Source organism: Porites lutea, chromosome 5 (assembly GCF_958299795.1).
Source record: "Porites lutea chromosome 5, jaPorLute2.1, whole genome shotgun sequence".
In the NCBI taxonomy this organism is placed as follows: Eukaryota; Metazoa; Cnidaria; class Anthozoa; order Scleractinia; family Poritidae; genus Porites; species Porites lutea.
In genome coordinates this window covers 24,296,577-24,308,780 of record NC_133205.1, presented here as the reverse complement: position 1 = coordinate 24,308,780, position 12,204 = coordinate 24,296,577, and the positions used below count along the sequence as shown (strand labels likewise).

General features: G+C 40.2%; 1 protein-coding gene across 1 annotated transcript; it reads right to left on the bottom strand.

The window, feature by feature from the left end:
* Positions 1–5,931: 5,931 nt before the first annotated feature.
* Positions 5,932–9,153, bottom strand: LOC140938922 (trace amine-associated receptor 13c-like). The gene is made up of 2 exons (XM_073388445.1): positions 8,760–9,153; positions 5,932–7,088 (listed from the first exon to the last, which is right to left on the bottom strand). Exon 2 carries the CDS (start codon positions 7,059–7,061, stop codon positions 6,123–6,125), a length of 939 nt encoding a protein of 312 aa, XP_073244546.1. The 5' UTR covers positions 7,062–7,088; positions 8,760–9,153; the 3' UTR covers positions 5,932–6,122.
* Positions 9,154–12,204: the final 3,051 nt, after the last annotated feature.

Here is a 12,204-nt window from a genome sequence, read left to right as displayed (position 1 = left end):
GTCGATTTGCCGCATCTCTTTTATTGTAGTTTACTAGTCACGATATCTACACAAATAGAAGTTTCAACTGAAAGCGATCTATACAAAACTGATGTACTCACTATACCTTAGTCGCTTTATTTTGTTATAATTTTTGTTTTAACAATTTGTTTTTTTTTAATTGATAGATTTGTTACGTAATAATATGTTAGAGCAAGCATTTATGAAAGTAAAAATGTTTTCCCCTCTCTCCAAAATAAAAATCTTGGCGTCACATTACACCCTTCCCCCTCCCCCATAAAGGCCACTCTCTACAACGCCCCATCAAAAAGTGGCCGTTGTAGAGTGGTACTGGTCGGACTGCATCAAGCTGGCAGGTCGCTAAAAAACGTTAGAGTGGGGATAGCCAGTCCATCTAACTCCATCTATTTTCAAACTGAAAAAAGAGGCATTAACGTTGGCAATGCTATCTATCGCTTTTTCGTTCTCAGTTCCTAGCTTCCCAGCAAATGATACTTTTTTTCCAAACTCCCTCCCCCCCCCCCCCCCGAGTTTTCCCATCCACGTTTCTTTCACGGTTTTTCGGTTGTTCTTCTTGTGTTTTCTTTTACAGTCTTGGATAGGTTTTTAAATATTTAAACCTGTTGTTAAGTGTTTCAGATGCCTAGCTGAAATTGCGTGACTAAAGAAAGCAAATACACAACCTGCTGATCGCCCCTTCCTCTTTCAGAGTCTTCTACATGGCGTTGTCTGTAGTGCTCTGTGCGGCACTTCACACAAATAGCTAATACAAATGAAATAGATAAAGATTAAAAATGCTACTCTTACTCCAACCCCCCAAAATCGAATTTTATACATAGTTTCTGGGACAGCTAAAATTTAGACATTGAGTTTCAATCTTGTCATCAGTGAAAGTGGAAAAATACGAGCACTTAAAACATTTTAAGAAAATAGCGCGAGAAGAATGATTACTTTTTATTTGAATTAATTTTCCTGTTCTAAAATAATCTGAAAAACGTTTAAAGTTGTAGTTTATAGTTCCTGTTCATTTAGGCGTGACACGCTGTAGCTTCTGTCACGACAGCACTTGAAAAGACTTTTTGTGGCAAAACAGGCTTCCGTTTAGCCTGCGAAGCGCAGACGTATTTCCGGTCGTCGCTTCTCTCCCCCCGTTATTTTTTGGAGGGAGAAAAGCGACGACCGGAAATACGTCTGCGCTTCGCAGGCTAGCTTCTGTTCTGAATAAAAGTATCTTGCTTGCTCACCCCATCCTCGGAGACCCAGGGGCAGTCAGTCTGTGCTTTCGTCGCGCCTTTTCTTCCGACCCAACTGACTGCCCCTGGGTCTCCGAGGATAGATCACCCTTGTTTGATTTATGGCACATCCAAGGAAATTTACCCCCACCCCTCCCCCCGCCCCCCGCTTCGCTTCTGTTGATATAGTGGCGCTTTCAAATTTGCAACTTGATGCCAGCGCTTCCACTACAATAGTCATACTCAGTGCATACTCGATACGCCTAGAGCCTAGAGCCTTTCGTGATATTTATGCAAAACGTAATTTACCAGGTAAGATCGACAAAAGGATTTTAAAGTAATAAGAGACACTCACTAGACCCAACTGGGACAGCAGCATTGTGTAAAGCAAAGATTTCCTTGGACATTGCGTAATTGACACGGCGTGGGTCCTTGACTTGCTTGCGTTGACCTTTGTGCGATGGATAGCAACATGTCGAACTTTTACGACCTCTCCAGTCGACTGTCAGGTCTCTTCTGTGTTTAGGACAGATGGTCATGGCTGCTACTCTGTCTTGAGATAAATCGAAGTGTCCTGCTCTGTTCAAGATGAGCTCCTTCTCAGTGATTTCTATTCCTTCGGATCGCCATCCTCGCTTGCTACTCACACCAAGGCCCAGTAAGTGTGGTGTTATGTCTTCTTTACAAGCATCCAGCGGCAGAACATTTGTACTAGATCCGTAAGAACTACAAGGTGACTCTTGTGAAGCGAACGAACAGTTCATATTTTAAAGCAAGTGTGGTACAACAAAAGTACGCAAATTTCGGCGAGTCGTAAATGAAACCTGATAACCGAGCGGCGCGCGAGACATATAGATGTTGCTCGGTCTCAAATTACGCAGCTACAATTATACGTGTAAGTCGTTAATTAATTTCTTAATTTCATATTTTGGCAAACAAAAATTTTCTGCAAAAACCAAGTAAAAAATATTCTCCTGAAACTTTATATGACTGAAAATTCGTCGCACAGACAATTTAAAAATCGTCCATTCATTTCTTTATAATTAATTCTAATTAATACGTCTGCTTTATAATTTGTATCATACGTGTACGACTGCAACGGTTTCCGCTGTTCTAAAGTAAGGTTGTTTTCTTTTCATTGCAGTATCCTTTCCAAATTATTATTTTTTTATACGGGTGATGAAGTTTTCAGCCGTCTAAAGTTACAATTTAAAGGCCATTACCAAAAATCAAGGTTACATGCTTTATGCAAAATACCGCAAAATCACGTTCACGAAAATAGGCTTCCTGTAAAAAGAGTTTCTTGTACCAATCAATACTTTTTTTATTTTGACTTAGAAGGGTATAGACTATTGTAAAATGGAATTATTTATCAAATAAACAACCGCACTTTCAAGAAAATGGGCTTAGAAAATCGCCGAAATTCGCTGTCCTGTAACAGTCACGCAACATACCCGGGTTAAAACCCTTGGGCAAAATTACCGTTACACTAAAAATTTGATTTTATGCATCCAAAACGTTTATTTTAAGGTACTTTAGCTTCAGAAAAAAATCTGTGCACTAATTCCTTAAGGAAAAATTGTTTTAGACCCGAGAAATTTCCATTGTTTTTGGTGGTTTTTAGGGCTTCCCTTGGCCAAAAACTGGGGGGGTGGTCAATCTCGGGGGGGAAAAGCCGGAAAATCTTGTTAATGTCACCAAAGTTAATCTTATCAGCTTGGTTTTAAATGCTGAAAAAATAAAGGAAATCGGCTGACCCCAATCTTTTGACACCGCCCGGTTTTCTCTGACAATGGCTCTTAACTACACCGGCTCGTGATTTTCGGCTTATTGGGCGGTCACTCGTAAACTGAGCTGATCTCAGGAACGGTGTTTTTTATGGTTCGAAAACATGAATTATGGGTGAGTTAGGGTTTAAATGTTGTGCTCTAGTCTTTTTGCTTTTATCTCGTTTTGTTTTTCCTGCCAGGGTGCTTTTTCTCCCGATTGGTTTTATCACTTTTAGGTTTTGCAATAAATCTGAGGGGAGTTTCTAAAGCCAACTGGGTAGGTTGAAAAGCGTAATACATGTTATCTTTACTTAAAACCTGTCAATTACAATTGTTTTCTTGTATCCCATCCAGCATTCTATGGGGTTTTGCTTAAAGTGCCCTGAAATTCTGCGGTTAAAATATCAGCAAATTTAGTGACAGAGATTTGACAAGACTTGCCTCGGTGACGCAAGTCTCTTTAAAAATCACCAAGAAGAACCATAAAAAACAGTCAGCCAACCACTAATAAAAGATGAGAGAAAATTTATTTGCACATACATTGCGAGTAAACACTTATCGCAGTAAAAGAGTAACGAAATATATAACCTGTCAACATCCTATACGTATCTGATCCCCAGTTTATGACGAAAAGAGGTATCAGAAAATTTTAAAACTTTTTCATGTGACCTTTGGACTGCACAGCATCTTATTTTAGGCAAATAATGTGGAAGCTCTAATCAACTAAAATTCGAAAAAGGAAAATGATACCCTAGAATGAACGAGCAGACAAAAATTTAAAGCACCGCTTTTGCATAGCCTGCGAGCCAACAGCAAGCCAGCAGCTGGGGGCAGGGTAAAAAAATGACTCAAACGTACGTTTGGGGAAAATTTTTGGCGGCGGAGCCACCAGTGCGCGACAAGAATGGGCCAAGCCATTCTTCTCCTGCGCCGCCAAACGTTTTCGCCAAACTTTCACATGTGAGCCTGCTCGGAGGCTATTGCTTGAAGGCTAAAACGTGCAGCGCTTTGAACTGGGCTCAAAAATCCGCTGGGTCAACTTTTGAGGTCTCCTTGCAACCAGTTCGCAGCCTTGTGGTAAAAAATTGCGCGATAAAATCGCCACGTAAAACGATTGGGATAAATGGCCCTCTCCAGACCTTTACAGAGACAAAATCGCAAGGTAGGACATTTCCAAGGACTCTTTCGCCTCCCGCTCCACGCAGTCCGTACTTTCTAGACCTTCGTCTCGCGAAGAGGATCCTTCCTCTCAGTTACTAAAAAATCAAAATAGCGTCTGCAGAGGAAGCCGCCGCCACTTAGCCTTAGTATCAGGCATTACTGGGGGGGGGGGGGAGGGGAAGGAGAAGAAAGAAGTGATAGGGGAGGGGAGACAGCAAAAGGGAAGAAACACGTGACGAAGGTTAATGATTCACACCAAGATTAGGCACAACCCAACCCTCAGGATCAGGCCTTCCTTTCTCTCTTTCTCATCCCCTCTAAAATCTCGTCTCCCCTTTTCCCCTAGGGAAGGCCTGATTCTCAGGATACCATCACTTGAAGAGGTTTCCCAGTAGGGTTCTTCAATCAGTTCTCATACGCGCGAGATTTAACGCGGGCTTTTTGCGTACAAGCTTGCTTTCTTCTGAAACAAAATTCGTGTTTTTCAGAGCCTGTGTCTACTGAAACAACCTTACCCCATATGATTCGTTCAAAAGTAAGACAGAGAATTTTCGAGCTCAGTAGTCCAAGAGCAAAGGGCTTCTAAAAAGCTTACCGCTTTTTTAGGAAAAGGGCACTCTCTAAGCTCGTACCCAGATCCCTCATGGCCAAGGGTTTTTCAGCGTATGTCAGAGTGAGATCCGGGTATGAGGTTAAGCTCTCCCCAGTTCGACTCATTGTACGAAATAAAAGCTCCCTCTACTAAACTTTTTCGGAGGAACGGCATTTTGAATTTAAGCGAGTATGGTAAAACCGTGAATGGATTGAGGAACAATACGCAGTTTTCGCGGAATCTGACACCTTTGACACCTTTTTCTACACCCCTCGCAATTTTAGTTCTAACTCCGTCAAGTGACAGCTTTGAAAAACTTACCATTAACTACTATAACTTAAGCCTTGTGAAAACAGACGTAACATTGTCGGCCAACAACTCCCAATATTGTTTGATGTTCACGTTGCCTCTGTTTGCACACCCTGTTGCATGTGTCTGCGTGTTGTTGGGAGTTGTTGCGCAAAGTTTGAAACAGGTCAAACTTATAGCTGCGTTCAAACAGACGCAACAACTGCCAACATTATTGGGCCAACAATGTTGGGAATTGTTGTGTCCGTTTGTACGCAGCTTCATATTTAAAGAAAGGCAACAATTGTTTTCACTTATGATCATAATTTAATATATCACAAAATCTTTCTATTCCGAGTAAATCCTTCACCATTTTTATAGCAATATTTCTTGTTTCCAAAGAATGTTTTCCCTTTATAGATATATTTAGTATATTTACTTCAAGTAAGACATCCCTGCCCCACGGGCATATATTCATTTGTCAGGTTTTGGGTTCCCGCAGTAAGGCAACAGACACGACACGAAAAGCTACAGGATATAGTGTAGACACAGCCCGAGTCTTCGCCCTGTTCTGCGCATGCTAGTTTGACGAAACAAACCATTCCTGACCGCTGCTGGTCAAGGGGATCGAAGACGCCGTTAAGTGTGGGAATTGAATAAGCCATCTGCAATTGCGCAATGGGGATTATTAATACTGTCGTATGTTGCGGGTCCTAAAAGAAAAAAACGTAAGTCCCATCCTCGCTAACAGACTACATATAGCTCACTCGCGCAGGTATAGATTCGATAGGGAATTGGAATACTCCAGTTTTGCGAACAAAAGCTCTTCGCTTTCAGCAGAATCTCTCACAGACATGATTGTACAAGTTATTCTAAAAACTGTATCGCCACGCTGGATACCTGAGAACTGGCCAGTTTTCACTGTAGTACGATTTAATCTGTCGGCGAAAGCATTCTTTAGATATCCTCCTTCGCGCACCCGCGCCCATTCAGGGCAAAGTTGTTATTTTTCACCAACAACTATGGAGTAGTCTCGAGTAGTCTCCGATTCTACGTGGAGCTTTAAGAGTTTCTTGGCTTTTATGAAGTGTTATAAGAAAACAATCTTCGGGCCCGAAAAGACTTGATGAGTCGTCTTACCTCTTTACGAAACCTTGCGCTTCTCACACCATATATAAAAGGATTTAGTACTGCATTCAAGTAATAAACAGAGTTTATCCAGAACTGCAATCTCGGGAATAACCAATCATCTGTTCGAACAACTGAATAAAACACCACGGATGGTACCCAACAAAGAATATACACTCCCAAAACGATGCCCATTGTTTGAGCTGATTTACGCTCCCAGGGAAGTGGAGAGGAACGCTGGAAATTCGGAACCTGCGAGCGCATCGCAGCAATTTTTTTCTCGTGCTTTAAGGCGACGGAGAAGATGTAAACATAAATGGAAAACGTCAATAGTACTAGGAAAATCAAAATTACGTTCTGAATGTAAACAATCTTTAGACCGTGGAAAACTCCCGTGATGAATGTTCCTACAGTCCACGTTAAGGCGACACAGGCTTTGGCCCAGGCTCTAGTGAACAGAGACCGGTAGCGAAAAGGAAAAGCCACAGCGATGAAGCGTTCAACTGCTATTACAAATAGACTCACGGCAGCCGCGCTGACCACAAACTGAGCAAGAATACGGTGTAGTAGCACGAACGTATGAGAAACATGGCAGAAACCCATCCTATAGCACACATGCCGGTAGATATCTCCCGGTATCAGTAAGGCCGCTGTCACCAGATCTATCGTAGCAAGGTTTGCAATTAAGATGTTCGAGACTGTTGAAAATCGTATCTGCACAAAAATGACTGTTAATACCAGAACATTTCCAAGCGTTCCAACGATTGCAATTGTCCCATCAACAGCAGTAACTAGAATGCCAGTAAATAAACTCGGAGTGTAGTGCAGCTCGTTTACCATGCCATTATCCGTTGAAGACGTACCAAATATGACGGTATCGTTGGCAGTCATTCTGAGGGCAGATTCCGTACAGAGGAACTACAATTGGAACCCAAGAAAATGTCAACGAATTAGTAAATTGCTTCCTTGGAAGTCGTCGTCGACGTCATCATCATCATCATTATTATCATTATCATTATTATTATTATTATTAAATTCTTATAACAAGCAATAATTTTCTGCGCTAGGCTGTCAAAAAGTAGCGTGAAAGAAATTCCTCTCCCGGGACTACTTTGCTTCAGTGCTCACCGACTAGCACTCGAGGTGGAGGAAAATCTTTCTAAAAAAAATAAACATTTGTTCTCCTAGTCTCGTTGTATTTTTATTTTGCGTCCATGAAAAAGAGGTACCAATTCCTTAATGAAAGGGTATACCATTTGACAACGCCGACGCGTGCCGAATGCTGTACGAGTATTAAAGGCCTTTGAAAAGTACCTTGGTCTTCCTGGGCGTTATCTTTCGGGAACGAGCTCTCGAAAATTTGAGAAAAATAATTTCATTTTCCTCCGCTTCTGTTCAAAAGAATCTTGCTTAATTGTAGAGAAAAAATATTGACCTAGTCATCTTGCAAATTTAAGTTCCAAAGAACAATAACACTAATGAAATTTTATACATAGCACAACGATCAAACGTGCTTTCGATGTCCGCAAAATGGGTCGCAGTTAAGTGCTTTCACATCCATCTAAAGAGGAAATCAAAATTTGCACAATACAACTAATCAAAAAAGCCACTAAAAACATAAATTTGCCTTTTCGTGAGCCGGCACTAATGCTAAGAATGACTGATGTTATATTGTAATAACTAAAATTCAAGTACTTCTGGTTATATCACTCTTGTACAATATTAGCGAGAAGTAGGTGGAAGACATTGGTTGCCGTTGACGGAAATATGTCCTAACAAAAATGATGTTTTTTGTAGTGTATTATTTTATCCTTTATGTGAAAAAGAAAGAAAATCATAAATTCAGTAATGCCCGTGGGTGCAGGCCGTATGGTGCCGAGCTATTACTGCCGTATATGGAATATTTTATGTCGAATATTTTATAGAAAAGGCGCAATACAAATAATAAATTTTATTATTATTATGTATGGTGCCGAGCTATTATAAACTTCAAAATCTCATTTTTTTTTTTTTGCTCCTGCATGTTTGCATTTTACCCATTAACTTCACTGGACCTCGCTTAATCTCCGAAAAAGTAACAAAAGTTGCCGTTTAATTATTTTACACTACCCGAACTGTTGGAAATATGAATTTATCAGTAATAAAACTCAAATTGAGCTAGTCATCTAGCTCTGTCCATAGCAAAACCATGATGCATATTTCCCCACAGGAGTACGTGGTACGTTGTGGTAATGTTCAAAATGCGAAATTTTGTTCAGCCTTGGTTAAATTACTTTCCCTCACATTCTCTTCAAAAAGTACTAGACATCAAACGTGCCACTCTGAAACGATCTCAAGTCTTAGATTTCTGGCCACATGGAAAGTCAGTGAGGAAACTGCTGAAGTTGTATCTCGATAAATACATAACTGAAGTTAAGTGAATTTCAATTTGGCACTTGACAAAATCCAAAGTTATCGACTTAAAAGTGTCTCATTTATTTTTTTGGAACTGACGGAGGTATAAAGACTAACGAATCGAATTTTCCTTTTTTTAACTTGAATATGCTTGTCAAGTAAACAAATTGTTACATGTCCGTAAGAACACTATACCTGCTTACGCTGCCGCGTGTTGAATTGTTGTCTGTTTTGCGTACACGTGCAGCGTCAACACACGCTACACGAGTAAACTAAGGCGAACTCCACGAACTTTCGCGATGTTTCTTTTCTAATTCTGAGAACAGCTACCGTTTGACTTGCTAGCTAGACGGTTCTTTCGTGTCGTAAACGTACTGTTGTTTGTTAACTACACTTAAGGCTCCAATATATCCTCTTTTCAAACTCCACGAATACAACGCCAAAAAAAAATGTGATATGGTCACTCAACGGTCCAGTAAGCATTTGATACGTGCATATGATTCATGCATATGGTATATGGCCTATTTTGCAATTTGGACATTGAAACAAAAAGCCAACTCATCTCTTTTTAATAAGTTATTTCTTTTAAGTTCTCAATCTTCCGTTTCCTTTATTCTATTGCTGATAAAAATGCTGACGCCGACGTATTAAAATATGAAGTCGGAAATTTCACTCACGTAGATAATAATGTACTGTATAGCACATCCCCGCCTAATGCTTGATCATTAAAAAGACATCACGCATTTTAGAAAAAAAATTTAGTATGTAGATTTAAAAACTAAACAGGTTTATGATAATACCCCTCTTTAGCTTGCATGTTTTGTTTTCCCAATACAGGTCATGTGACAATACTCTAGGGAACCCTTTCTTTCAAATTTATCTTACTCACGTGCATATCCTACGCATAATTTATGAAAACACAATGGGCTAAGTTCCCCTGGGACCTTTTTTAGGAAAACAAAACATACAACTAAAGAGGTTTATTGCATTAATAAAGTTTGAGTTGATTTTTCGGGGAAAAGCAGTAGGCGGATCGGAAACTGCAAGAAATATTTAGTACTCCCGTAGTAATGAAGAAAAAACGTTAATAAAAAAAACGTTCTTAGCATTAACTACAATGGCAAACTAAGTGAACCCTGACGAATATAGTTTAAAATAAACAATTTTTCTTTGGCGGCACTTACCTTGCTCTTTAAGTTCCAAGAACATATTGAACAGACGAACTATTGAAGATATTTACTGAATAAATCACTTAACTACTTAAATATAGAGAATGCCCCTCACTGATGCCACGCATTTTTTTTTGTAAACATACTCTATCGAGAAGTTTCCACTGCTGAGGGGAGCATTGCGATTTACGACGCAACATTACTAATGGTAAAAGAACACGTAGGCGGTGATCAGCCGGTGACCAAAAAACATCAGAACGAACGCGTGGGCCGTTACACAGCTCCCTAAATTGTGTTTTAATTACGAGAGAGATTACACTAATAAAAACATCGTAGCTAGAATAAAAATTGGAGGTAAAACATGGGGTGCATTAAAAACATGGGGGCGGTTTTCGCAGTCGGTTTTTATTACGATTGCGAGTGATCGTAAAGCGTTATGAAAAAATAAAGATTTTAAAGTTCCTGTTTTTGCAATTCTTTAGTCGTAATTAATACCCGATCGGAAGATTCTAACGTACAAAGCGGAAAGTAAGTAAACTTTTCAATGTTTATTGCCTACTTTCACTTGCGGTTATGAGACATGAGACTGTATTGGCGTATTTGCATGGTTAGACCAGCTTAAGCCCCGGTTCAGACGCCGCTCCACTCATGTGCCGAACCTAACTGATGAATTAAGTACGGCAAAAGAGCGGCGTCTGAATCAGTTTGGTACGGCAGTTTTAGTTTGGTGCGGCAAAAGCGTTAAGTTCGACAGAGTCTGTCGAGCTTTTGTCGAACTCAACTTAGGTTCGACACATGGTACGCCGTCTCAATCAGATGTCGCGTCAGTGTCGCTCCAAAGTCGAACTTATTCAGTTAGGTTCGGCACATGAAAAGTACGGCGTCTGAACGAGGCCTAAGCTGTTCCTCCCTGGAAATTTGGTCAACAATTCTACTGGATTTCCGAAAATTTCACTTGCTCTTAAGTGACGGAATGCCCCTAAGACACGAAGATAGCGAGCCACAAGCTTACTAAACGCTATTTTTTAGTTTATCTAAAAATTAAGTAATCACCCGATTCGGGCGGTTCGAGTGTTTCGATCGTTAGGACAGTTTTTGCGAAGAGGATAACAATCTAGCGCCCTCGAAAAAAGTAACCAATATAGATTAGAAAAGCTAGGAGGTGGTCTATAGAAAACCTACGAAAATATATCAACGAAGACCCGTGCGAAACCGCACAGACTGGCGTAAGAGTGATATTGCTCTCGGCTAAGGCTGAAAACATTTACTAAGTGCATTACAAGGGGCTAAAAATCGCCAAAACACTGAAATTATCCTTATCGCAGAAGGAAAGCTGATTAAGACTAATAATGAAGAAAACCACGCTTTCACTCCTAGCGTTTAACTATCTTTTTTAGGTCGACCAGTCAGACGTCGTCTGAAAAGTCCTTCTGGCGTAAAGGACGGAAAGAGTTTTTGACTAGCTACAGTTTACTTGTAGCGGAGATTTCGTGCAGCGAGCCCAGCGGAGAACCATGGGTAAGGGGGTGTTTACATGAGAAAACTCGCACCGGCGCGAGTTTCACACCGGGATGACTTTTTGATTTTGTATCGCGTTTTAAATACATCATGACTGAGTCATTTCATATCTCGTTATTTGAAGGTACACTTCATGTTGATAAAATACACGTGTGATTCAAAATCGCAAACAAAACGCATGCGCCACCCGTTCCAGTCTACCAGCAAACCGATTTCACACCGAAACGGGTGGTCGTTTCTCGTTTACATGAAAACATGCAACTGTTATGGCGACGGAGAAAATAAGAAATGCTAGCGGCCACCAAGGTGAAAATAAGCCGCAGTGAAGAAAAAAAGCAAACCGGAGCACATACGATATTTCCTCCATAAAACGTGTCACGTGCACTAGAAGTGTCACGTTGTACTCATGCAAAACAACGACAAAGAAATGTACAAAAAAGTTATTACACGTGCACAAATTTTTTTTGGCCAATTAGATCTGTTTTTAATCGTTCTAGTTGTTTTCGCCGTTCTGCATTACAAGATTTTATTTTTTATTTGAGTTAAACGACAGCTTGGCTTTTAGACCTAGCCAAATCCATATATCTAATTTTGTAAAATAAAACGTATAATTATGGAGGGTTAATGTAAGATAACGCTTTCGTTCTTTTTTACGTTGATTAGCATCTGGCTGTTCTCAGTTGAATCTTTGGGTGCATTTCAGGGTTAAGGTTAAAACGTAAGAAAACAATGTTTTTCCGATTAAACCAACTTTATTATCGACGATACAGAGCTTCAACGATGTCTTCCCGTATTTCCTTCCCGTTAACATAGGCCACGCCAAACCTTAAAATTTCAGACCAGCGTACTTGTCAATCTAACCCTTTAATCCCAATATCAACAGGGAAATTCTCCAAACTGTTCTCCATTCATTTTCTTTGGTATTCATGAGGAGAATTTGTTTAACAACAAAG